The sequence below is a fragment of the Pteropus vampyrus genome, unplaced genomic scaffold (genome assembly GCF_000151845.1).
Source record: "Pteropus vampyrus isolate Shadow unplaced genomic scaffold, Pvam_2.0 Scaffold261, whole genome shotgun sequence".
NCBI classification, from domain to species: domain Eukaryota; kingdom Metazoa; phylum Chordata; class Mammalia; order Chiroptera; family Pteropodidae; genus Pteropus; species Pteropus vampyrus.
In genome coordinates this window covers 2,267,497-2,294,950 of record NW_011889042.1, presented here as the reverse complement: position 1 = coordinate 2,294,950, position 27,454 = coordinate 2,267,497, and the positions used below count along the sequence as shown (strand labels likewise).

The window sequence follows — 27,454 nt, the reverse complement described above, 5'->3', positions numbered from 1 at the left end:
CTGAATAGACTTTTTCCAAAGAAGATATACAGATAGCCAATGGACATATGAAAAGATGCTCAATAACACTAATCATTAGGGAAATGCAAATAAAAACCATAATGAGATATCATCTCACACCTGTCAGAATGGCCATCATCAATAAATCAACAAATAACATGTGTTTGTGAGGATATGGACAAAAGGGAACCCTTGTGCCCTGTTGGTGGGATTGCATACTGCAGCCCCTATGAAAAACAGTATGGAGATTCTGCAAAAAACTCAAAAATGGATATATCAAATAACCTAGCAATTGCACTTCTGGGTATTTATTCAAAGAAATCCAAAACACTAATTTGAAAAGCTATATGCACCCCTGTGTTTATTGCAGCATTATTTACAATAGCCAAGATATGGAGGCAACCTAAGTGTCTATCAATAGACAGATGGATAAAGAAGTTGTGATACATAAATGCAATGGAATATTAGTCATAAAAAGAAAATCTTGTCTTTTGCAACACCACGGATGGACTGAGACAATGTTATGCTAAGTGAAATAAGTCAGAGAAAGACAAATACTGTATTTTACTTATATGTGGAATCTAAAAAACAAAACAATAAAACAGAAACAAACTCATATTTACTGAGAACAAATTGATGGTCGCCAGATGGGAGGGAGGTTGAGGGTGATGGGTGAAAAGGTAAAAGTGATTAAGAAGTACAAATTGCCAGTTATAAAAATAGTCATTGGGATGTAAAGTATCGCATAGAGAATATAGTCAATATTGTAATAAGTATATATGGTGTCAGATGGGTACTAGACTTATCAGGGTGCTCATTTTGCAAGGTCTATAAATGTCTAATCACTATGTTGTATACCTGAGATTAATATAACATCGTTTGTCAACTATTATTGGAAAATAAATAAAAAAAGAAACTTTAAATATATATATGTATGTATGTGTGTGTGTGTGTGTGTGTGTGTGTGTGTGTGTATGTGTGTATATGTGTGTGTATAGTAACAAAGACCCGTATGTAATAATCCTGCAAGCACTATAGGTGTAAGTAATGCTCAGGCTTCTCCTATGACTTGGCCCCATTATGAACTCAAAAAAAAAAAATCAATACTCATCTAGAGCATAAAAAATGAACTTACTCCGTATTGAAGATTTTTTTCTCTATGCTGATCCACTAATTATAATTTGGAGAATTCTCATAATGATCATCTTAGTTCATTTGAACTGCTGGAACAAATTACCATAGCCTAGATCACTTATAAATCGTAGAAATGTGTTTCTCACAGTTCTGGAGGCTGGGATGTCTAAGATTAAGGCACTGGTGGATTTTGTGTCCGGTAAGGGCATGCTTCGTGACTGTCTTCTCTTTCTGTCTTCACATGGTGCAAGAGGCGAGAGCACTTTTATAAGGGCACTAATTTCATTCATGGGTGTTCCACCCTCATGACCTAATCACCTTCCAAAGTTTCTACCTCCAAATATCATCACATTGGGGATTAGAATTTCAACGTAATGAATTTGGGGGAGTTTGTGTATAAACTTTCAACCCATAACAATGATTGAATACCTGCTTCATCCTTAAATACTGCTCCCAGATATACTGTATGGCTTTTTAAATGTATAATTTGGGGAAAGAACTGATGTAAAATAAAACAAAAGAATTTATATAAACAACAAGTATTGAACTGTTGAAGGTTGTTAGAATGTTGTATTTTTATAATTCAGAATCTTCTACCAAGCATGTTTTAGGCTGTGGTTACTTTTGAAATGGAAGTGAAGAGTTAAGATTGACCTTACTCAGATAAATATTTTGAGGATAAAGATGACATCAGCCAATGTGAGTAGCAGGGAGGCACAGTCAGAACATTCAAGAATCAGAGTTTTATGAATTTTGTGTATGTGTGTCTTGGAGAATACCCATTGTTAGCTTAAAGCATAACCTTGTGCTTTGTTTAGAGTTTAGTTTATGAAGCTTATAGAGCCTGATTTTTGCTTTACAATATGTAATACTGAGGAAGTCAGTATACACAGAAATTCAAATAAGCATTCATGTATTAACATAAATAGCTTTAAGTGGAATGTTTTATGTGATGAAACTTAAAAATTAAAACTGAATGGACCCTTAATGATATTTCAACATTGTTCAAAGGTATTTATGCATATAGCTTATATATGACTTAGACATAAACTAGATAAGGATTTTATTTTTATCTATGACTATATAAAGTCTGTAGTTCGATACTTAAAATAAACACGAAAGTAACAAGTTGGTATGAAAACACATTCTTTTGTTCTCAGGCTGTGAATTATTTGAGGATAGGAATAGTAAGCACCTCAGATATATCTGTGATATATAAATAGTAAAATCTCATTCTTGAACTATATTTGAGGGGCCTGACAAGATTAATTTGACTTTAAAAGAGCCAGTCCCCCCAAATGACTGCAAAAGTTAAAAAATTTCTAATCAAACTTTATTTCAGCAATGTTCTCATTAACATTTGTAACCCCATTTCTCCAAACTACCATGAGTAGTGGCCCTCCTCTGATATTTGCTATGTAATACATTTGCCTAACTTTAAAACCTTCTGTATCAGGATCTTTTAAGCATTGAATGAGAAATGATGAAAAAAAAAAAAAAAAAAACAGTTTGCTATGTTATTATCATGTTAGTCACTCCTGGTAATTCTCTTTAAAATGACAAGCTTTAATGACAAGCTTTTATTCACGTCGTATCAAATATTCTCTGATGTGACTGTGTTTTAAAATATATTTGCAATTCTGATTTTTTAGAAACAATCACTTTCAATTCAGAGTCAAAACCATAAGAACTTGTTCTGCTAAGTGTTACAGCTTTCTGACATGTAGGAATAGCTGATGTGGGTGAAGCGTCTAGCTTGATGTTTTATGTCTAGCTATTAGTCAGTTAATCCTCCTCCTTACCTCATTTGAAAATATTTTCATTCTGTATGACAAAAAGTAAAAAATTACATTAACTGTGACTAAAAATGTATTGCAGATGGCACATTAATGAGACTAATATTTCTTGCCTTATACTAAGATTTTTACAGTCTTACTTTTGGTGAACCTAGGTCCAGATAGTTTAAAAATTACAGAAAAGAATTTTCTTTGAACTCTAGGAACAAGATTACAGTAAAGGTTTTCAGATAATTTTAATATAAATTTTAAAACAAACAAAAGGACCAAGTAAATATTTTAACTATATAGTAAAAGTCTACTTCGGCAAGATATTTGGATGTGTCCAGTTAAAGCAAAGCATAATTGAAAGGAAAAGACAAGCAGTGGAATGGTAAGGTTCTTAAAGAGTATATAGGACCATTTCGCTGCCGGAGATATTCTCTCCCAATATCCCACCCCCACATAACCGAGGCTTTCTCATCCTCTAAGGTATGGCTTTCTCGACAATTCTGAATAGGTGCCCTCTCTCTTATTCTGTCACTGTATGCCATTTGTTTCCTTCATAAAACTTGTCCCAATTTTAAGTTAATCTTATTTGTTTACTTATCATCTATCTCCCTAACTAGATCGTATGCCCCACCAGGACAAGGGCTAGGTCTGTATTATTCATCAGTATATATACCCAGTGCCCAGGCAGGGTGCCTAGCACATAACGTGCTCTCAATAAATATGTATCGAATATTGTTTAAAGGTATAATTTTGTTTTGCAATAATATGTTAATCATAATGTTGATTGTATTGTTTCCTAATTCTTACTGAAATGGTCTTTTATTTTTCTCTTTCAGTAACTGCCCTTCCTTTTTGGCGGCTGCTTTAGCCAGAGCCACATCAGATGAAGTCCTTCAGAGTGATCTTTCTGCACATTACATCCCAAAGGAAACGGATGGCACAGAAGGGACTGTGGGTAAGTACCTTTCTACATCACTTGTTTGAAAATATGAAAATCTAGCCATGTGTAATGATCCACAGAAAATGTCTACAAAATACTCAATCATACTATGTTTACCATTGGTTGATTTTATGGTGGTAGCAAGAGAAAAAAAAAAATGCAAAAAAATTCTTTTTTCAAATGAATCAATAAAGGAGGAAAAAAGAGAAAAAAGTACAGGTATATTTTGAAAATATGAGAAGGTAATTGGAACAAGAGTTGATCATAACAGGATATCAAATAATATCTTGATAAATGGAAAGAGTAAAGGGAGAAAAGTGAAGACAACAGAAAAAGATGAGCGAGTGAGGGAAGAGAGAGTTTGAGCAAAACCTATTTAAAATTTTTGGCTTACCTTTAAGAATCCAGTTTAACAAATCAGATAAAAATTCAAGAAATTAGTTGTAACAAAACTTCTCATTAATTATATTAAATTTTATATCAACCAATAAATAGAGCTCTTTTTGAGTTATGCAAATTATGAGGCTTTATTAAGAAAGGCACGTTTATTAATGTATTAGACTTACATATATTTGATAGGCTCTAAAGAAATACTGTTTTTTGTAAAAATTAGGGAATTACTGCTCAAAATTGTTGAGGAATTTTAATATTCCATTCTATTTGTTCTATTTTAAGTCTTTACCTTTAAATATGGTACATAAGGAACAAAGCATATATTAATCAGAGTAGCTAGATTCCGGAGACTGTGAGGCAGATATAAGTAAACATTCCTGTTCTTCCTTTATCTCTCTAGATCATTTTTGACAGAAAATTGGCAAGGAAAGAATTCTTCTGCTTGTTTTTACTGAGGGTAATTGATTCACTTGGAACCAAAGTGTTCAGAGTCAAGTTGGATGGAATTCCTGCTACAAAGCAATGGTCTTTCCTCTGCTACTGATGCATGAAGTAAAAGCCCAGTAATGAAAAGATGAGGGAGATTAAATTCTTTCACTGCAGCCAGGCTGACGGCTGACTCAGCTTCAGCTCAGCACAGTGACATTAACGACTGATGAGTAATTTACAGCTGTGAGGGGGTGGACTACTACTTTGAACAATTTTCTCTTTTTTACACCCTTTTTAATTTTATTTTTTCATTTCAAGCAGCAATTATTTATATACCAATGTTCTACACCACTCCCTGCATTAGACCACTTAACGTAGCAAGACTGAAGTGTTGCCCTACATGCCTACCTTGGAAGAATTTTCTGACATCCCCCCACCCCTTCCCTAGTAAAATAGCAAAAATGAAATGAAAGATTTTTCTTTTGGCAGATATCATTGGTTATTCCGATTTTCTATTTTTCCAGGAGATAACCCAATAATGTCTCCATGCCACTGCTGTGATTCAGAATGATCTATTATAATTCTAGACAATTTGCAAGTCTTTAATCTATTTAACCCAAATCACTCAGTGTGAATTGAGAATCTCTATGGGGCATATTGTGTTTCTTCATATGTCAGAATGGGAAACAGGCATGCTGAATAAAGCCTACTGCCACTGGCTTAAAGGCACTGAAGTCCCCACTGAAATGCCTTTTGTCTCTCCTTTTAGTTGTTTCCAAAACCAGTCTTTAAAAAAAATCCTTAACTTAAAGTTCTTTTCATGTTCATATCATCTCTAACAGAATGTTTGCTAAATAACCTTGCATTTCTGTTGTAACAAATTTAGTTTAGGAAGTGTTAACTAACTCCTATCTAGACAACTTAAAATCAATTTGAAATATCCCAATGTAAAAATTAAAAAGGAGGGGAAAATGATCATTAATCACGAGAAAATTAAAAGAATTTTTAAAACTTTGTGTGAATAAATTTGAAATCTGGGTATTTTCTAGAAAAACAAATAAACAAAGAAGAAAGAGATTGAGAAGATTGTTAAGTAGCTGTCTTTTCAAAAGTACGAGAAGGTGATTCTACAGGTGAACAATTTCAAATGATCCAAGACAATTCCAATGCTTTTTAAAATGAATTATTCAGTTGCATAGAGAAAGAAGGAAATTAGCACAGCATGACACTGATACCAAAACTTGCCTAAGACAAAATTAAAAAATGAAATGAGATCAATCTTAGTAATCAATATTTAATATATTAAGTAAAATATCTGTACATTTTGGGTACAACAGTTAATTCAGTTGATGAGAATTTTATCGAGGGCCTACCATATACTTAGCACTATGCTGAGGAAACAGCAGTAAACAAAACAAAAATACTGGGAAGTCTCGTAGCATAATTTACATCTTAAATAGGTCAAAAGGAAAAAAAGGAATAATCTCTAAAGATGCCCAAAGAAACATTTGATAAAATTCAATATCCATTCCTAAATTTAAAAAATATACTTAATAAAGTAGAACTAGATGGATACATCTCGGACAAAATTTGGCTCACCCCAAAATCCAGCATTTATGCTTGACATACATACTCAAGAACTTTTTGGTTACAAGTGACCACTCACACAACTCAAACTGGCTTCAGCAAAACAGAATTTATTGCGTACCCTTCAAGGTAAGGAAAGGCTACATGGCTAGATTCAAGGCTTCACATAATGTCACCAGAACCTGGCATTTCTCCAACTTTCAGCTGTACTCTCTTTCATTTTGATTTTATTTTCAGGCTCCATGCAGTGGCAAAATGACTGCTAGGAGTGCTGGGTCTTCGTCTGCCCAGGTTCAAATCAAGAAGCAAAATAAGAGTAACTTTACTCAGTTGCTCTTAACATAAGTCACAGATTTACTCTAATCAGCCCAGCTGGGATTATTTTCCATTTCTGAACCAATCACTATGGCCAGAGGGATGTGATTCCTTTATTGGATAGACTTGAATTACATGTTTTTACCCCTAGATACACATGAACTGAGAGTAAAGAAGGAATGTTCCTGGTAGAAAGAGGAATGTTTGCTAAGTGGCAGGTAACACATTAAAGCAAAGTTCTGACTCAAAATGCCAAATAAAAATAAAATAACTAGGAATAAAATTCATTAAGAAATATGAAGGGCCTGTGTTAAAAAAAACTCTACTGAGCAATATAAAAAGGATTTAAATTAGACTATGTAACTTGTTCTTGGATAAGACTCAGTATGAAAAAAGTGTCATTTTTTTTTTAATTACTCTATAAATTCAATGTTACCTGAAACACAATGACAACCAATTTCCCCCCTAAAACTTGGCACAATAATTAGAAAGTTCATCTAGAAGGATAAACATGTTAAAGTGACATCTTTTAAAATTAAAAATAATCGGAAAACTGGTCCTCCTGATATTATGTATAAAGTTACAGTAATTTTAAAAGAATGGCACCATTCTAGATATAGATGGAGAGATCAGTGAAGCAGAATAGATGATCAAGAAGCATATATTTTAATATTTTAGGGATTAATTTATATAGGTTTGCATATTCATTTATTCAGTAAACATCTAATGAAACCTGCTGTCTGCTAGGTACTGTACTATGACTAATAAAGGAAAATTAAGAAACAGTCTCTACCTGCCATCTAATTTAGGAAATGTAGAGCATGGGTGTTAGAGTCAGGTATACCTGGGATTGAGAATGGCTTTACTTGTTTGTGAAATGTTCCAGAGATATAGAATGTAGAAAATACCCCCAAAACGTTATCTATTGTTACAAAATTGTTATATAATAGATGGTGTGAAGAAAGTGTAATGGGAACATAAGGGAAGGAGAAACTGGGATGGGGAAGGACACATCTAGTGGTTTACTAATTATTAGTGGAAGCTGGTATTACTTCCCCTAACCAAGTTAATCTGTCTACACCAGCACTGTCCAATAGATAGCACAGTGACAGAAATGTTCTCTACCTGTTTTCCAGTATTGTAGCCACTGGACATATGTATTTATTGAGCACTTGAAATATAGCTAATGTGACCCCCAAAAACTGAACTTTAAATTTTATTCAATTTAAATAGCCACATGTAGCTAGGAAGCTACCTTGTTGGATAGTCCAGGTCTATATAATAAGAGTAATATACAAACCAAAGAATGACATAATGGTTCAAATGATTATCTGGGAATCTGGAAGCCATCCTGATAGTTAGTATCAATTATTTGTTCCACCCCATCCCATTCTCCCCCGAAGTTTCTCAATTCACTTGTTTTTGCAGTCCTCTGTTGTGACTGTCAAATGCAGATCCAGGGACTGTATTGCTACAGAGACCTTATGGGTTGGAGTGATGCATACAGATAATTGTTGGCTGAAAGAGCGTCTCTGGCAACTGGTGCTTAAAAAAATATATAGGAGTTGCTCAAAACAGTCAAAATGTTGAGTTTTCTATTGGCCTCAGTTTTTCCTCTTATACACACCTCCTCAGGTTTTATTTGTTTTTTGAAATTTTTTCACATATACCCTTGATTTTCAGTTACATAAAAATGTCAAGGGGACCAAGCCACAAAACATGGTTTACCACCCTGTATTATGTTAATGAGAACAAGAACCTTGAGATCTTATTTCTAAACACAGTCATTTAAAAGAGAATTTTGAATAAGGAAACAGGTAAATGTAGTCACAGATTAAGGCAATGGCAGGGCGAGGAATATCAAACAAGAAGCTAAGTTCCCAGTGCATTCTAGAACAGGTAGTCTCTCTTCTTTGAGATTTGTGTTCTAGATCAGAGGAGGCATTTCCCATCTGGCTCCCATTATTTTCAGGCTGTCAAACTATATCTGATTTAGTAAAGTAAAAAAAATAAAAATAAAAGAGTGAGAGAATTCTGAAATTTTTTTTACCTGAGATGTAGGAGGAACCTCTAAAATACTGGCTTGAGAAAACGTAATCTCCCCTTGGTTATTTCAGTAGCTGCAACTTGAGTAGAGATAATCAATCCGGTCAATACTATATTCAGTGTTGCTTAAAAGGCTTTCATGTCTGTCCATCCTTGAGTGATGCAAGTTAGCCTCAGCGGTCAGCTAGCCTACTCCACTTAATAGGTCAAGTAGCAGACTTAATAGTCTAGGGTAAAGAATCTTCTGATTGCTATCTTTTTTTCTATCCAGGGTACACACATATAAACAGAAATTTAAGTTCTTTTTCCTTAGAGATATATAAAATTCTTAACTCATCTGTTCAACTATTTAAGCTATTGCCTAAAACTTTGATTAAAAATACATCAAATAACAGAAATATGTAATTTAGTTCTGAATTACGAACAGTTACAGGAGAGAAAAGTCGGGGAACTGGGAGGAGGTAAAGGAAGTGGGTTAAGAAGAAAGCGAGACAAAGACAAATGGTAATTCTTATTATTCTTATTCCTGTAGTTTGTAAATAAATAATCTGTTTCCATAGGCTTTTCATATTCCAATTAGCTGGATAACCACTGTTCATATTTCGGTCATTCATCTAAGCACATGTGGGGTTTGGCGTGGCAGCCAAGGAAAAGGGAACCAGTGCTCTGAACTAGATAGCAGTGGCCTGAGCCCTTCACAGGCAAGAATAAATCCAGCCTAGGAAGAGATCCAGCCCTGACCAGAGGTTTTTCTCCTTACAACATAAGGATTATCTCAGTGGCAACTGCTGGCTGATGATTTTCTACTAGAAAGGTTGTCGTTTTCTCTCTTCAGAAGCAACATTTCTCTTGAGAAAGGGGAATTTCTTGTATTAAGGAGGAGCTTGACTAATGTGACCTACTTCTGTCTTTACCAATCAGGCAAGTGAAAAGCAGTTTTTACAAGGCTCTTCATTGGGGGTTTTTCTGTGTTTCTTTCAGAGATTGAGACAGTGAAATTGGCCCGCTCCGTCTTCAGCAAACTACACGAGATTTGCTGCAGCTGGGTGAAAGACTTCCCTCTCCGCAGGAGACCCCAGCTCTATTATGAGACATCAATCCACGCCATCAAAAACATGCGCAGGAAAATGGAGGACAAACATGTCTGCATTCCCGACTTTAATATGCTCTTCAACCTAGAGGTAAAGGGCACTTCTGAAGAGTCAATGAGATTTAAAAAACAAAACAGACATCTTCATTCATGGTCCTCTTTTCTAACAGAACTTCTAATATAATAGTATCTCTGATAGGTTAGAATAGACTGAGGGCAAAGTGGCACAAGCCTGCTCTCATTGGACAATAGAAAAGGAGCTAGTTTATGTTATTTTGAATAGATAATGCATTCACATGGCTCAGAATTGGAAAATCAAGTCTCTCTTATCGTTGTTTCTCGATTCCCCTCCATGAAGGCAAGGGAATTACCAGTTTCTTGTGTAACCTTCCAGAGCTATTCTGTAAACATACAAGCAAAAAATGGAAACTTATATCTCAGTAAAGCTGGTGTTTTTTTTTTTTTAAAGGAAACTATTTTGATAGTATAATCTATCAAGTTTATTAAGTTCCCGCATTAGTATGCTGGTAAAGAAACACAAACACACAGAATGAGACCGAGATAGTGTTCTGATTTCATGTGGTTTTCTTTTTAAATCTTGGTTTCTGAAATAGGAAAGTAGCTGGGATTGCATTTCATGAATCTCTGTGACTGACAAAATGGATCATATGAGCCTTGTCAACTTAATAACCATTTTCCTATCTTCCTCTTTTCTTCCTATTAAATGTATTATGCTAATGCAAACAGAGGTAGGTTGTTTCTTTTGCCTGTCACTTGCCTCTTCACTCAAGTCCGTAACTTAGAAATTACAATGCAATAATTTCTACAAAGCACAATATTTCCTTCTTGTAGCAACTAAATTTAAATTTTAGCTGACTGTCAAGGTCTGATAAGCAGTGATGGCGGGTTGGTAGTTGGAGCTCATGTTACAAAGATAGATCAGGTGATGTCTTTGTTTCCATGCCCAAGCATGCATAACCCGAAAGGCTGTTATGTGATAAACAATGCTTATATCACTACACTTACTTGAAGATTATACTCAGTTTTGAGAGCGTGATTGCTTTTTGTTGACTTGGTTTTCATTTTGCCTCGAAATCAGTCCAAACTCCTAACTCAGAAAGGAGCACCTTGCTATAGTGAAACAGGCTTTGATGGCAATTTGACAACACATACGTAGAACCTTGTAAATTTTCACACCCCTTGATCTGGTAATTTCACTTTTAATTTTTATATTACAGGTACAGAAATCCAGAAAAGTCTTACGTACATGTTTTGTTTGACATTAATGTTTAATACAACATTGTCGATAAAAAAATTGGAAATGATCTAAATCATTACATATAGGGAAAACTGATATGCTCGTAAGATGTATAGTACATGTCCATTTAAAGTTATGCCTTCAAGTAATACTTAATGCCATGGGGGAAATGCTAATGACATGATAAATTACAAAAAGCAGGATATAAAATTCTATATATGATCCTAATGTTATTTAAAAATGTATATGTATAGAAAAAGACTAGTTATCTGTGGATGGTGGGATTATAGATTTACTTTCCACTTCTTTATTATTAGTCCAAACATACATACGGGGAGAATATCAGTATTTTTGTTAAAAAGCTATACTAATTATTTAAAGAGATCCATTTGGCTCCCTTTTGTTTCTTCTGAGGCGGTATTAAGAAATCTCCCTACCGATCTCACATTGTTTAGTTATATTCTCATGGCCCCATAAAGTTATTATTGCCCCCGCTTTTGTGATAATCCCACAACTCATTCATCATGTAAAAACTGCTTGTATATGCTGTTTTTCAATTTTACCCTTATTCCTGCCAATTGTTTAAAAATGAGGACTACAGTATAGGTAGCAATTCTACATGTCAGGAGTTTTTTCCTAGATAATTCTGTTTAATCAGTTAATCTTCGATGGCATTATAGATGGTGTTGATTAAATTGCTGAATTAACTAGTTGTGATATCTGTATTAGATATAGATTTCATAATATTTGGGTGCTATCGTTACTCTGTGGATATTTATATGCGGTAATTTTGTAAATGTCTACCCTTTAAAAGAACTTTTTCAGAGCACATATACCTGTTGTTTTAGTACTCCTTCCCAATCCCCATGAGGCAGCACCTCATCCCTCCCCTAACAGATGAGAAAGCAAGCACAAGAAAATTATGTGATTTACTTTGAATGACAGGACCTGGACTCATCCAAGCTGCTAGCGCTCAAGGAATGTCAAAGACTTACAGACGAAAGGTCAATACATACTGTTTCCTAAAGGGAGTCCAGGACTCAGAGTTCAGTGAGTTATAGATCTCCCGAGGGGGTAAGATCTGAGATTTAAACACTTGAGCCGAAGATGAAGAAGCAAACTACTTAACCGTTTTAATGTGATCTTGTGACTAGGCTTCCTTTGTCAGGACAAAGCACAGGTTTGGAAGACTGCCCTCTGGCAGTGTTTTTAGCACTTGAAGCAGTGGGTGGGCAAGGGAAATAGGAAGCTAAATCTTGGATTAAGGGACAAGGTAAAGTGGTTATAGGGCATGTGGACATCTGATATGGTTCAAATTTGGCTAACCAGTTTAGGCTATGTTATTTATGGTCAGAATTCGATGTGACCATGAATGATTTATGAAGGAGATATTATAGAAGTATGTGTACGTTTTCATTATCCCTTTGTATTTTAAACAACCTAACATAAATGGCCTTGTGCTGGGAGGCCAATTGTTTCCTATCGATCTCAGTTTCTAATTTAAAATACTTTTTGGAAAAAATTCTCAATCCAGAAGGGCTTTTATTCAATTCCTCATCATTTCTTTTCTCCCCCTCCCCTCAAAACGGTAGCAGCAGTTCTGAAGCAAATGTATGTGGGCGGTTTCCATGGCACAAGACAGCAACTTCGCAGAGAGGGCGCTTCAGCCCGAGCTAATTGGGCATGATGTGTTCCAGTGTTCTGGTGTGCGAACACAGATGCCCTAATAGTGCAGGTATTTTAGCAGTTGATCAGGCATGTCAGAAAAGGGAAACATTTAGTCTCGTTATCTGGGTGACAAATGCAGTGGAGGAGGATGGGCAGCGGTGCAGGGGGTTGGCGCACTTGAACCATGCTATACCCAACTCCCTTAACTGTTTCTGTTGACAGGACCAGGAAGAACAAGCTTACTTTGCAGTGTTTGATGGCCATGGAGGAGTGGATGCTGCCATTTATGCCTCCATTCACCTGCACGTTAACTTAGTACGCCAGGAGATGTTCCCCCACGACCCTGCTGAGGCCCTGTGCCGGGCCTTCCGGGTCACCGATGAGCGGTTTGTGCAGAAAGCAGCCAGGGAGGTATGCCGTTTCCTCCTAAATTCTAGCCATGAATGCACTAGCCGAGCTCACCTTGGTCTGTGGTTAAAGGGCTATTTTGGATTTTCTCTTTTGGCGCAGGCATTATTTAAAGTTCTCTCCCAAAATGTATTCTTGACCCACAGTACTGGATTCTGTTGTAGTTCTAATTCTCTCTTCAGGAAGAGTTTAGTGGGGGTGTTATGATGTACTGTATAGAAACTCCCAAGCTATAATTTTCTGGAAAGGCAATCCATTGCTGGATATGGCAGGTGAATTTATCCTCCTTCACCACTGCCTGTCAGGTTCATACCAGGACCATTTCTCTAAGCAGACTTTTGCTGATAAAATCTGGATATGGTGATTAAAAATGGTCTAAAAAAGAAACAGAAGCTGGATTACTCCCATACATTTGGTTCTAAATGGGTTGGCAGTGTTTTGTTATGTATCTCTTGAGGGAAAATTTGCTTGGAGAGAGTGAATCCTTAGATGATCCTTGAACTGATTTTCTCTTAACAGGAAGAAAAGTCAGAGCTCGTGTCCTAATTTCTTAAGGTTAATCAGACTTAAGGTTTTTACTCTGAATGAATGACAGGGGCTCTATATTAAGATCTAGAAGTAAAAATTTTAATCAAATTAATCTAATTCTGGATATTGGTTATTACATAATTAAGTATAGTGCTCTATGCATTTCTAACTGGGAGCCAATGGAAAGAGAATAATTTTTAATTTTTAAAAGTAATTTTAGAATTATATATATACAGAAAATAAGACTCCTGCCCTACAACTTAAACATTAACTCTCTTTGAAACTGACTTGGAGAGAACAGGGTAATCATTTTAATCCATTTCTTTCATCTCAGAGTTATGCTTTACAGCAGTAGTGGGGCTTAGAATTCATGAAACAATAATTCAGAACTATTTGGTATTAAGAGAAATATTCTGTAGTTCCCCACCAGCACCCCAGGTTTAGATTAATATGCAAATCCAACAGCAGTAACCACTAAGGTCTACATATAAGGTGGGGCTAGAAATCAACATACAGCTGTTGACTTCAGCCCTTCCATCTCTGGAGGGCCAGCACTGCTTGGCTGTCTGCCTTGGAGCTGCTGGCTGTCATCCTTCTGACGGAGGACAAGACCTGGCCCCTGAGAGGTGCTCTGTAATCACCAGCGTGAAACCGAGTCACTTGTCATCTTCTTCATCCTCTGTTCTATCCCTTTTCCTCTGTGTCCTCAAAAATTATGGGTTTTTGTTTTTTTTTTTCTGACCTTGTTCACATTTACTTTGCCCGTGACCCTAGTGTCTCTTAGTCCTGCCAATAGTTCTCTTGAATAATTTAGGTTTGTTTCAGCAGTTACGTTTCTCCTTCTTGTGCTTCCATGTGCTGCTAACTGCTGGGAAGAAAGTAGCTATTCCTGTTGTGAAGCAGCCCTGCCTCCTGTTCTCTCCAGGGCATATGCACTCAAGTGTCTTTATCATGTGTTCCAGGGGGCTGAGTCTTTGAACAGTGTGTGTGGGAAGACATTTTATTGGTGGGTGAGGATTTATAACAAACTTTCCCTAAATAGGGAAAATGAGAAGTTGTTTTTCTCATTGGCTACAAGGGGCCTTTTACCACCCTTGACGCATTGGTTCTAATTTAGGCCAAGTCCTTAGTAACAGAAAAGTCATGTTCATTTGGCGGTGACTCATGTCAAATGGAGAGATGTCATTTTAGTATAGTAGTATCAAGACCTTCAGTACAGTGGTACTGAGCTACTGCAGTGAAATTCCGGGCTGTTGGTTCTCTTTGCAACATTACAAAAAGCAAAGGCCCCTAAAATTATTGTAGAGGGTTTGTTTGTTTGTTTATTTGTTTGTTTAAGGTATAAGCATCTTAGCACTCCAGGGAACACAAGTTATCTCTTGGCTCCTATCTTACTATCCAGAGCTAGGACTTTCTCCCTAAACATACAGGAGGTCAGTAACAAAAGAGCCAGACCTGAATATGGTAATCTTTACTCTTAGGGTTGATATAATGGATTCATCACTGGACTAGGAAGAAAAGAATTGTATTTCTCTTTTGTGCCCTTGGACAATTCGTATAACCTACCATAGTTTTCTACTTATATATAAAATGGAATTAATAATCATCCTTGCCTTGCATATCACAGATCCAGTGGGTCTGTGTGTGCACACATACATTCATGCACATAAAAATGAGAAATTTGAATGAGTAGGAATTGCTTTTTGTGAAACTGAGTTAATATATTGTCTAACTCCCAACCGAAATATCTGTGTCAACTATTGTTTCTCAATGAGAATTTGATATCTATTTATTTTTACTGACTCTAGTTTTATTTAAACGATTTTCAGAGCTTAAGATGTGGGACCACAGGAGTGGTGACTTTTATCAGAGGCAACATGCTACATGTAGCCTGGGTGGGTGACTCCCAGGTTATGCTTGTGAGAAAGGGCCAAGCTGTTGAACTAATGAAGCCACACAAACCGGACAGAGAGGTAAGTATGGTCTGTCCAACAAAGGCAGTTTTCTAGTTATTAAGACCCACTTAATTACTATAATTATCACCGTGATCTCAGCAACCATGCCTACCTTCCAAAGGAGAAATAGAGAACCTTTCCAGGAAGCTGATAAGTATTATATATATTGTTTACTGTTAAGGTAGATGACTAAATCCTGAATCTAATTATTTGCTTCTTTCTATTGCATTGCTGTTTAGGATGAAAAGCAGCGAATTGAGGCCCTCGGAGGTTGTGTAGTCTGGTTTGGTGCCTGGAGGGTGAATGGAAGTCTATCGGTCTCCAGAGCCATTGGTAGGAAAAGCCAATTAATTTTTGTTTCTCTAAACTGTTCTCTTCTGGCTCATTGTCTTATATTAACTCTGATATAAGGGATCCTGAGACGATCATTTATATTATCAGTGTGCTTATTATTGTTTAAAATAACAGTTGGATGATGCCTCTTTTGATTTAATTAACCTACTCATTTATATACTTAAATTCCATTATTAAAAAGGAACTATATTAAGAAATGCAGAACTTACTAGTTTCTATCCTTTTTTAAAAAAATGGAAGCCTTCAATCTTTGGTATACAAAGTTGCTTAACACCACAGTGATCCTCATTCCATTTTGGGTCACATTAGCTTTTTATATACTGTATGAGAATGGAAGGTTCCCCTCATATTTTACCTTGCTTAAAGCTTTAAATTTTTTCAATGGATTTTAAAATAACATAAACAACAGAGAACAAATCTATAGGAAAAACACTGCTTTTAGATAAAAATTATTTTCTATATGAGGAATATAGTAATTACCAGATAACCCTGGGGTTTCAAAGAATCTGCTTCCAGGGACTTAAATTCTTCAAAGGCAGCAGAAAGTCAGCAAACAAACCCCCAAACAAACAAACAAACAAAAAACCACAACTCTAAAACTTACAGAGTAAACAGCTAAGTTGATTGGACAAAATGCAAGGGTATAAGTTCAAAGAATTGAGCTATAGTCCTGTTTGTCTTTGTTTCATCTTGGCACCTCGGTTTATTATTTTAGGCTTCATGGTTTAGCTTCATTTTCTGTGTTTTTTTTTTAAAGGAACAAATTAATGTGTGTGTCTATATAAATGATATGCATATATACTGCAGTGCTTAGTCACTGCTTCCTAAAAAAATAGGGATAACATGGATAAATGAAATGTACATCTAATCCCCAAATTTTGCTTATCATCGCCAAACAGTTCCAGAACATTAACAAAATCTCAAAGGACCGATTCCGCTTCACCACGCTGAGTTCCTCCCACTCTTTGGGAAGGTGCTGGCAAGCTGTGAAGTGGCCCAAATGTGGGCAGCGGAAAGTGGAGAGAGAGAAAAAAAATTCAGCAAATGCCTCCTGAAAAACTGAAAGTTGCCTTTACCTGATGACTGAGGGAGTTATTAGGACCTCTGGAATAAGGCCAAATGGAAGAAACTTCTCATTTCTAAAACATAACCCCATATAGAATTACTTTTGACAACTGCAACCAAAGACTTCTTCCTCTTGATCTTCCTGTCTTTGTGGGAGCACTGAGCGATATCTTTAATGCCTATTATAAAACCAACTTTACTAGCGGATACTTGCTTTTTCTTGTTTCTAAAAATATAACACAAGGGGAATCTAAAGCAGAGGAAGAATGTCCTTGAGTAAGTGGCAGTCTAAGAGAGAATAAGGCAGACTTCAGAGGAAGTGACTTTTGAGTTGGCTGTGGAGGACAGTGTTCAGGGAAGGCAATTACAGACAGAGGGGGAACACAAACACATGGGCGTCTGAAAGAGCAGGTTGTGTTTTAGGAACAGCAAGAAGTACAGGAAGCCAGGGCAGACGGTGGGAGTGGTAAGACGTCAGTGTTGGTGTCAGATTGTGAAGGGGCTAAACAGTCTGGGTTTTACCAGGTGAATAAGCAGAGGGACCCACAGGATCAGGTTTGTATTTATGAGATATTTGTAATGATGGTATGGAAGACAGACTAGAGTAGAAAGCCTAGATGAGAGATCATTCAGGAGGCTGCGGATACAGTTTGTTACAGAGACGAGGACAGCTAAAACGGGATACAGAAGAAGGCATGAATTGATGAGACAGAAATGAGTTTGTGGGGGAAGAGGAAAGGTGACTTCTAGCTTTCTCACTTGTGTGACTGAGATGATGATAAAGCATATTGTAACAAAGCAGCAGAAACTTGGGGTGTGGTGGGGAGGAGGGCAGTAATGAGTTCATTTTGGATATACTTTATAGTCCAGGTACCTGTGAGATGTCTTGAAAGAGATCATTTATATGTAGTTGGAAATAAAGATCTGGAGCTTAGCACACTTCTGAATTGGAGAGAGAGATTTGGGAATTCATTCCATTTTGGCAATAATATTAGCAACCCGTGAAGTGACATATACATTATTAATTGAAACTACAGGCATGGATGACATTGCCCAGGAAGAATATGTAGTATTAAGGGAGAGACCAAGGATGAGACTCTTTATTTAAGGTAGAATATCATAATGAAGTCATGCTTTCTAGGTTTCTATCTTGGATCTGCCACTCTACAGGTTTCGGGCCTTGGGAAATTTACATAACTTCTGTGTCTGTCTGTTCCTTTATAAAGTGTGAATAGTAACAGCACCTAACTCATGGGATTTTTGTATTTAATGGTATAATACACTCCCCACACTTAGAACCCTGCCTGCCAGTCTTAGCACGCAGTAATTGTTAGTGTTGTTTTTAAGAGGCCAGCAAAGAAAACCCAGAAGGGATCACAGTTCCAGAGGTAGGCATCACAGATGCTAGGGAAAGGTTTCTAGGAGTAAGTAGGCAGTCAAGTGCTGCAGAGGTCCAGTTTGAAGTGGGTTAAAAAAAAGACCTGGAATTTTGAAAATAGGAAATACAGCAAGTCCTTAAATAATGTTTTGTTCAACATCATTTTCATTATAACACTGATGAGATACTGTAGGAGCTTAACTTTTTTCTATCAGTTAGCCAAGGGTAAACTGGTTTCGTTGTAAGTCATTTCATTCAAAGTTGCAGAACCTATTAACGTTAAGTGAGGACTTACTACAGTTAGTAACATTTGAGAGAAATGTTTTGGATTAGTAGGTGGAAAAACCAGAAAACAAGCAGGTGGAGGAAATGAGCAATAGCATCAAGGAGCATGTGTAGATTTGGTTTCTTAGACAATCTGGTGAAGGGAAATAGTGTGGTGAACTTGAGGGAAAAGCTGATTTGGGAAAGGGTTGCTTTTACTGTTTTTAGGATGAGATTTTAGATCAGACCATGTTTGTAGGATTAAAAGAGAGCACGCAGAAGAGAAATGGAAGATGAGAAAGAAGCCAGAGTCCTAGAAAACTCATGGAATAAAATAGGTGGCTAAATAGGGACAAGAGAAATTCCTAAGCAGAGTTCAAGTCTACTTAGGAAAAAATGACACTTAAAGCTTTAAAAATGAAAAGCTTTTAAAATGTTTCTCCCCAGGAGCCCTTCAGATTTATGATCCAAAGTTGACAGAAGCATGATATGTTTCCTAGCATATGGAGAGAGGAGGCTGAAGACAAAAGGATGTTGCCATTTCTTCCATGAAATGGATAATCATGCCCTCCTACCGAATTTGGGGGCGAAATGTCATGAATTTGACATCCAACAGTAGAGCAGGTGAAAAGCCAGAATTTTGGCAGCGTTTTCTCTGTGCAAATCTTTGTATGTTCTGTTCTAAACTAACAGTTGCAGTAGCCTTTTAATTGAAGCACTAAAGATTTTTGGGAACAGTATGACTCAGATCACATTTATTTTTAGAGCTGGAATTCAGAAAATAATGATAATGATAATAATATAGTCAGGTAGAGTAGGGGATGGGGAAATTTAAAGTGGATCGGTGGAGGACCCTGAATCTCATGACTGAAAGTTTTAATTAGCTTTAACAGGCTAATTAAAAGGTATCATAGTATATAAGTGAAACTGACAAAATCAAAACCATGCTTGAGGAAGATGGTTCTGACTACTGTATAGAAAAGATAGTTTTCTGCCTTACAGATAAACTAACGCAGGTAAGTATACTAAGTAAGTAAGTATCTGTTGTTCAGGGTATCCCCATGCAACCTGTTGGATAGGACATGTGGCCCATAATGGTGCTGGCAGAGTTATCCATAGGGTTCCTACTGAGTTCTCTGGGATTAAACAGGTGAGTGAAATGTCTGAAAGAACCTTACTTGGGTAGGAGACAACCTATACCAGAAACAGTAATATAGCCGGATTATTTAAATATATTTATCAACATTTTATCTCCCCCTGATGAAAAAGTTCAGTTTTAGCGTAATGAAAAGGACAGTAATTAATAAGGGTTAACAAGTGCTAGGATTTGGACCCAGGCCATCTGACTCCAGTGCTGGTGTCCTTAACTATTAAGCTATTTGCCACTACTTTACAAATGATAAAGCGCTTTGTACATTTTAAAAAACTATTGTTTACCGATGAATTACGATACCCTAGTCCAGGAATTATTGCTCAGTAGTCTGTGTTTTTTATGTTAAGAAGTAAATGAATTTGTGACAACATGGACGGACTTCGAGATAATCATGCTAAGCGAAATAAGCCACACAGAAAAAGTTGAAAATCACATGATATCACTTATATGTAGGATATAAACTAAAAGCAGCAAATGAACAGGAGAAACAAACAGAGACTCATGGACATGAACAACAGACTAGTGGTTACCAGAGGGGAAGGGGGAGGGGGATGGTAGATGAGGCAAAGGGAGTCAAATATGTGGTGACAGAAAGAAATCTAACTATGGGAAGTGAACACACAGTGTAAATATATATATGTCTTACTGTTAAGGTGTACAGCTGAAACTTATTGGATTTTGTTAACCAATGTCACCATAAAAAAAAAGTTAATTAAAAAAAAAAAAAAGTAAATGAGTATCCCTTGTCCTAGTAATAAGCTATGTGGTTACCCATCAGGCGAAGGGCCCTTTTGCTGGGCTCTGTCCAAATACCTAAAGGAAAACAATGGATTCAGAAGTGCTCCAGATCCGAAGTGCCAAAGTGCATTGTAGATGATGGATTTTCTTACTAGTCTGGTGATAGAAACCTAGCTCAATGTGGGCCGAAGGTCTCCAGCCTATCTCCAGCACCCTAACCCAAGCACCCCTGTGTTCAACTACGCATTACTCCTTAACAGTTGTCTCTCTAATTCTAGTTGTCTTTGCTAATTCTCTTCCCTCAACTCTGCCTGGTGATAACTAACTTATCCTTCAAGACCCAGCTCAAATGTCATTCTGTATAGGGGATGAGCTAATAAGCAAGAAGAGAGAAATAAAGGCCTAATAAGGCTTTGGGGGTTCTCACGGTTGTTCACGTGTGGAAAATGAACAATAGCAATAAAGACAGAAGGGTTGGGGGCATGATCCGAGTCACATAAAGAAAGCAAGAAGAATAGGGGAGTCCCTGAAGACGAGAAAAAGTGGTCATACACATTCTGACTGTTCTCTTGAAACAGTAAGCAAAAAGCAGCATTAAAAAACAGAAAGCAAACTGGACTGGGAACCAGGAGACTAACATTCTAGTTCCCTTGGCAGAGGCTTGGGATGACTTTTCCTAGCTTGAGGGATTTGGGCTTGAATTTTTAAAATCCTTGGTAACTCAGACCTCCCTCTGTGTTTTGCAGTGTGCAGCTATTGATTTCTAAATTAGAATAGAACAAAAATTAAGTGTTTAATGAAGAGGGTGGTCAGAACTTTGGTTTTTCAATGTGGACCTTTCCTCAAATCTCAATTAAATCAAACCTAACCACCAGTAAAAGAACAGATCTACTAAATCAACAAGGTTTTCCTACACAAGACTGGATTTTTCAGTGCAGCAACAGATTTAGATTTGACATTTGCTGTCATGCTCAGCTTAGCCTAAGTCTTACCTAGAGGTGCAAGATGCAGAGTGTAAGCTAGATAAGAAATTAAGCTCTTATTATTATTATTTAACTTAGAGTACCGAGGGATCCAATTAACAGAGGATTCGAGTATTTTATCTAAAACTAGTTTATAAATTCTTTTCAGTAAATTCAGATTACAGTCCAGCAGATTGTAATCAGTCGTAGCATTGGCCATAAACATTCTTCCATGCAAGGTAAACCAAAATCTAACCTACCTTCTAATTCCCACAGGAGATGCTGAACATAAGCCATATATCTGTGGAGATGCAGATTCTGCCTCTACTGTTTTGGATGGAACTGAAGACTACCTCATTCTAGCCTGTGATGGCTTCTATGACACCGTGAACCCCGATGAGGCAGTGAAAGTTGTGTCTGACCACCTGAAGGAGAACAATGGAGACAGCAGCATGGTTGCCCACAAATTAGTAGCATCAGCTCGTGATGCTGGGTCAAGTGATAATATCACTGTTATTGTGGTATTCCTGAGGGACATGAACAAAGCTGTAAATGTTAGTGAGGAATCAGATTGGACAGAGAACTCTTTTCAAGGAGGGCAAGAAGATGGTGGGGATGATAAGGAGAATCATGGAGAGTGCAAACGCCCTTGGCCTCAGCATCAGTGTTCAGCACCAGCAGATCTAGGCTATGATGGGCGTGTGGATTCTTTCACTGATAGAACTAGCCTGAGCCCAGGGTCCCAAATCAACGTGCTGGAAGACCCAGGCTACCTAGATCTTACACAAATAGAAGAAAGCAAACCTCACAGTGCTCAGTTTTTGCCACCAGTTGATATGTTTGGCACTGGTGCACCAAAGAAAGCAAATCTTATTAATGAGCTAATAATGGAGAAAAAATCAGTTCAATCATCATTGCCTGAATGGAGTGGTGCTGGAAAGTTTCCCTCTTCCTTTAACTTGGGTTCAACAGGGCAGCAGATACATAGAATGGAGAGCTTGTCTCCTATCTGTTCTAGGTTGGAAAATGAACAGTTCAAATTCCTGGGAAAGAGAGTTTCTAGATTATCTCATTTACGCTACCACTATTCAAAGAGGCGGCACGGATTCAGGTTTAATCCAAAGCTTAGTTCATTCCTCTCTGCTCAAGAGCATTCCCACAAAATAGGCACTAGCCTGTGTTCGCTTATTCGAAGTGGGAGGAGAAATAGAATGTTAAGAAGTTCTCTGCCATGGAGGCAAAATAGTTGGAAAGATTACAGTGAAAACATGATGAGGAAACTGAGACAGAATAATGATATTCCATACTCAGATCTTCCCTGGAGCTATAAAATATAACATTACTCTTTAAAGTAGGCTAGTTAGCTCCCCAACCCCCCCCCCCAAAAAAAACCACTATCAGAGTAGAAACAAGGTAGACATTTCTGAAATATATGTGCTTCATTATGAAAACATGGGTGGCTCGATTCTTAAATGTAAATAGATCTCTAGGAAACTCAAAATACAGTGTGTTCGATCTGAAAAAAGTATTGGCGGTTTCGCTAGCAAAATTATACAACTGATGCCTGTGATGTGTCCCCACACCTACATACAACCCCACCGCCCTGCCTCTTCACGTCACTAGTGGAAGCTTGCGAGTTAGTTTAGTCAGGATATATAGTGTTGAAAAAGCTCAATGCAGTTGAAATCTGGTCTGATGTGCCTAATATATCTATGGAAAACTTAATGCAGAATTAGATTTAGTTGGAGAATATTCCTCAAAAGACTGGAGACTATGAAAGAACAACACCCCCCCCCTTTTTTTTTGGTAAGTAAAAGACTAAAAGCCATATGGGTTTTAAGTGGTAACAAGGAAAGCAGAAACCTAGCATAAAAATGTCATATTCTCAGACTTGTGAGGCGGCATACAGTCAAAACGATTTACTGATTTTTTTTTCTGTAACATAAAAGACTTAGAAAATTTTTTGAATTAAAAAGTATTTCCTAGGGTTGTAGCTATTGGGGAATTTCATAACCTGTTATGGTGCTTTTGGCAGAATTTTTATTATTTGTCATTTTAGAGGACCGCTGTCAACAGGTTTTAACCTGATGCCAACATGTTTTTCACTGTACCTTCATCTCAGGAATAAACTGGTTTAATGGAGATGATGTCAGGTACAAATATACTAGAATCAAGTTGCCATTTAAAATGAAAATCAGATATTTCTATTTTTCTGCCTTTTTTTTTAAAGGTCACAAATAGCAAAGGCATATACAACTATTAAAAAGTGGCTTTGAAGAATGAAAAAAATACTAATTTTAACTGTTTCCCCCAAGGGAGTGAAGTAATTGGTGTGAAAGAGGCTGAAAGTACTGCTTAAAGCGAGCCCAGAGGCCAAGTGCAAAACAGAATGCAGATTGCCAAGCCCGAGGCCTGCTTGGTAATAAATGGAGAACACCCCAGAGTCCTGTTACATGCAACTTCAGACTGCAGAGATAGGACCCGTGTTTCTCATTTCAATATTTATTTGTATTTGACATTTTAAAATTGTCCGCCTTTTTGCCATTTCTGCAGTTTCGAGCCAGAAGCATATCTTCAACTAAAGGCAGCAAATAAACTAATAATCAGATTCATTCAGTGAAGCAGCCTCTGATTCTGAGAATCATGAATGTCTCCACGTGACATTTTACCCTCCCCCAGGCCACCACGGACCGGCCATGTGAATGGACAGGAGGTACTGAAGTATTTTGCTGAGAAACGTCTTCTGCCTAATCGTGTTTTCACATAATAATACAGTTACTTACTGTTCCCCAGATCTAGAACGGAGGGCTAAAGTTCTTGGATTTTAAAACCATAGGACTATATAGCGTATTTTGGGTGCCAGTACAGCTATATCAAATAACAACAGCTTCACTTTAGCAATGATCAGATCGTTAATCTGCAGATTTTATTTTAAAAATTTGGATGTAAGTAGAGATTTTCAGTATTTGTTTTCTCTTGATTTTGAAGTCATTTCTTATCTCAAATCTTGTGACACATGGCTGAAAAGGAGGGAGTAAACATGGCTCCAACTAAAGTACCAGAATCTTTTCACCAGCCTGGTGCTTCACCCCCACACACGGACCTCACTCACGTCTTTCATTTTCTGAAGCCTAGATCTTGTTAACAACCCATCAGGTGCAGTGCCAGTTTCGAATCACATTATCTAAGGAAACAAGAAAACAGAGGCAGCAGAATATTGGCATATTATAGTCCAAAGCATTTAGCTGACTTAAAAATTTTTTTTAAGGATTTCCTATGGTTGTCTATAGTTAATGTTTTTGATCAGAATAAAGAAGGTGAAAGGAAAGAGGGTATAAGTGATGGGTTTTTTTCAGTGGGGAAAAATGGTTGGCTGAAATTGGAATGTATCTTCGGGTCTGGATCTTAGAGGTCTGACTACATAAGTAAGCAGTGTTAACTCCATTCTCATACCAGTAGCCCTCTAGAAAATAAAGCAAAGTAGCTCTAGTACGGTCAAGTTATCAAACAATATTGTAAAAAATAGCAAATTTTCATTTGTCCACAACATGCATATTTCTAGAGTAGTTAGGTACCATTTGTAAGGTAAGTCCTTTAAAATTCTATAATACATATTAAAGTAGTGGTTATTGGTCTGATATATGCTGCTCTTGGTTCTATAAGCTAGATAAAAGCAGTGCTTTGTGAAATGCAGTGTTATATCTTAATGCCACTGGTGATAGAAAGTAGTTCCCTTCAGTTCAAATCCTGTGCCCTTATCTGCTGCTTGCTGACGTAAGCAATAAGTACCCCTCTAATGGTTTCTACACATTTCTGTAACTTGTACTTAATGATGGTGTATCTGGTGATTGTAAAAATAGTAGACAGATAAAAAAAGTATCTCTATAATATATATTAACTGTTAACGCTGAGGTGTATAGTCTGTGAGTTATGTGTTTTGTACTTTTATTCATTGTGTAATTTAGTGGTGGTGAAAGTTCTACAGTCTTTAGGAGTGGCAGTATCCCTTTTTGAATTTAACATGATCTGCATCAATTTGTTTGCCTGCTAAAGTTTCGTTAGACTAGGAAATAGTAAAACAAATATGAATAAGAAAGTATAGTAGTAGTTAAGGAAACAGACTTCAAGTCACCAACTGAAGTAATTACAAACTCCTTGTACATTCACTGTGAGTTCCAAAGGGAATCGGCCCCTAATTTACAGGCTTCCTTTGTTCACTTTCTGGACATGGACCGTAGAGGGAGAGCTGATGTTAAGCAGCATTTTCACGCCAAACACTGGGGCTACGAGTCCCAGTTGGGTCTGTGCAGAAGATGGTGGAAACACACATGTAAATACCTTTTCTTTACCTAGAAGTGCCATCCATTGTCCTTGAATTAATAAGATTAAAATTCCTGTTGCATTTACCTAGGAGGACCTTTGAAAGTAACACCTTTTCCAGGGACAATGTCAACAATGTCAATGTCAACACTGAGTCTGATTCTGACCACATTTATGGTGGTAGAATGTCAACGTGGTGTATAGTATCACACTGCATTTCCATGACAACCACACTCCACTGTTGGAACACTGTGCCAGTAAGAAGTGCAACATCCAATGGGCAGATGAAAATGATGCATAAAGAGTTCAGTGTTTACAGATAAAACTGCTGTGGTTCAAGTGCTTCCTTCCCCATCAAAGGCTTGCCGAGGCTTTGTAAGAAAGTGATTAAGTTATTTTGATGTTTAAACATGCTGTGTTCACTTAATGATCATTCTCACCTAAGCAAGGCCATAAATGGGGATACTATAGTTTTAGTCACATCATAATTTTCTTCAGATCATATTAGCAAAAGAAAACATACTTTTTTCACCTCTTAAAATCATGTGATGTTAAAGGACAAACACCCACTCTTCTGTTCTGACATGTGAATAGCTTAGATGTCTTTTTCAAAACAAGATACTGCCAGTATTATAACACTATTTTCCAGACAAAGGGTACTGTGTAGAAAAATAATTATTTCCTCTAGCAGCATTTTATCTTCTATTGTGAAGACTATTTATTGTACTATTTAGAAAATATGAAATAAGATAGGGAACTCCAGACTGACACAGCAGTTGTTCTGGAAAAGGAAATACTCTAATAAACTTTGATGTACTAGATAGTCCACAGATACATCATTGTTAACTTACTCTAGGTGCTCTTTGGTGAGAGACAGGCTTTGTTCTCTTGTTCATGACATTTCTCTGCAAAGAATTCTCTATGGAGTGAAGCGAATGAAGTGAATCATTTCTTACCAAGTAAATTGATCAATTTATGAACCTGCTCTACAGCTCACTTTTGAGTTCAGTTGTAATCATGAGTGATCCTTCATATTTTATTAAAACTGTTCATTTGGGTAGGAAGTATGTTGAAATTTTGCCAATATCTTAATAAAACCCAGCCATTTAAAACCACTGTCATTTGTCTTTTTATTCAAAGGAAAGATTAAGTTATTTAGTGCTGAGATTTAGACCGATTCCCTCAGAACTAAAAATAAAATCCTGAGGTGGTAGTTTTCTTAAACTTGAAAGTAGGAACATTTTCAAATTTGATAGTGATGCTGTAGCTGTTATTTCCTTCCCAGAAGAGATACATTTCATCTTCTCCGTGTTCTCCCTGTAACTTTAATGGGGTGGTGCGGGGGGCGGTGGGGGGTTTACTGTCCTAAAATAGATGAGAACAGGAGCTGCCGAGTGTTGACGCCTAAAATCTCCCAACTACTGTGGTCTTCAAACTCTACATAGATCCAACCAAAGTTTTTTTCCTTTCACTCGGTTCTTCCCCTTTTAGCTTCACACTGTAAAGAAAGGAAATAACCAGGTGAACTGCAGCTGACAGCTGGTCTGCAAGATTGCTGCTGAGAGAGTAACGGGAGATAAGAGACAGAAAAGGTCGGGGACGGAAGTGGAGTCGGGAGAGAGCAAGATACCTGCCGCCAAGGGAATGGGATGAAACCCGGAAACCAAGTAAACCTGGTTGAG

General features: G+C 37.1%; 2 protein-coding genes across 9 annotated transcripts in view; one reads left to right on the top strand and one right to left on the bottom strand.

Moving 5' to 3' along the window:
• PPM1E (protein phosphatase, Mg2+/Mn2+ dependent 1E) overlaps positions 1 to 26,884 on the top strand; it is a 123,903-nt gene extending 97,019 nt beyond the window's left edge. The window contains exons 2-7 of the mRNA XM_011375071.2: positions 3,758 to 3,876; positions 9,613 to 9,812; positions 12,870 to 13,058; positions 15,413 to 15,556; positions 15,778 to 15,871; positions 21,729 to 26,884. Coding sequence (XP_011373373.1) covers positions 3,758 to 3,876; positions 9,613 to 9,812; positions 12,870 to 13,058; positions 15,413 to 15,556; positions 15,778 to 15,871; positions 21,729 to 22,789 — 1,807 coding nt within the window. The 3' untranslated portion in view covers positions 22,790 to 26,884. The remainder of the gene's footprint in view (positions 1 to 3,757; positions 3,877 to 9,612; positions 9,813 to 12,869; positions 13,059 to 15,412; positions 15,557 to 15,777; positions 15,872 to 21,728) is intronic.
• Positions 1 to 27,454, bottom strand: part of TRIM37 (tripartite motif containing 37) — a 156,112-nt gene that overhangs the window by 21,425 nt on the left and 107,233 nt on the right. The window contains exon 25 of one of the 8 annotated variants that reach the window (XM_011375068.2): positions 24,359 to 24,636. The exons of the other annotated variants lie outside the window; for them this stretch is intronic. Coding sequence (XP_011373370.1) covers positions 24,633 to 24,636 — 4 coding nt within the window. The 3' untranslated portion in view covers positions 24,359 to 24,632. Of the gene's footprint in view, positions 1 to 24,358; positions 24,637 to 27,454 lie in introns of those variants that run through there. 8 annotated transcript variants of the gene reach the window in all.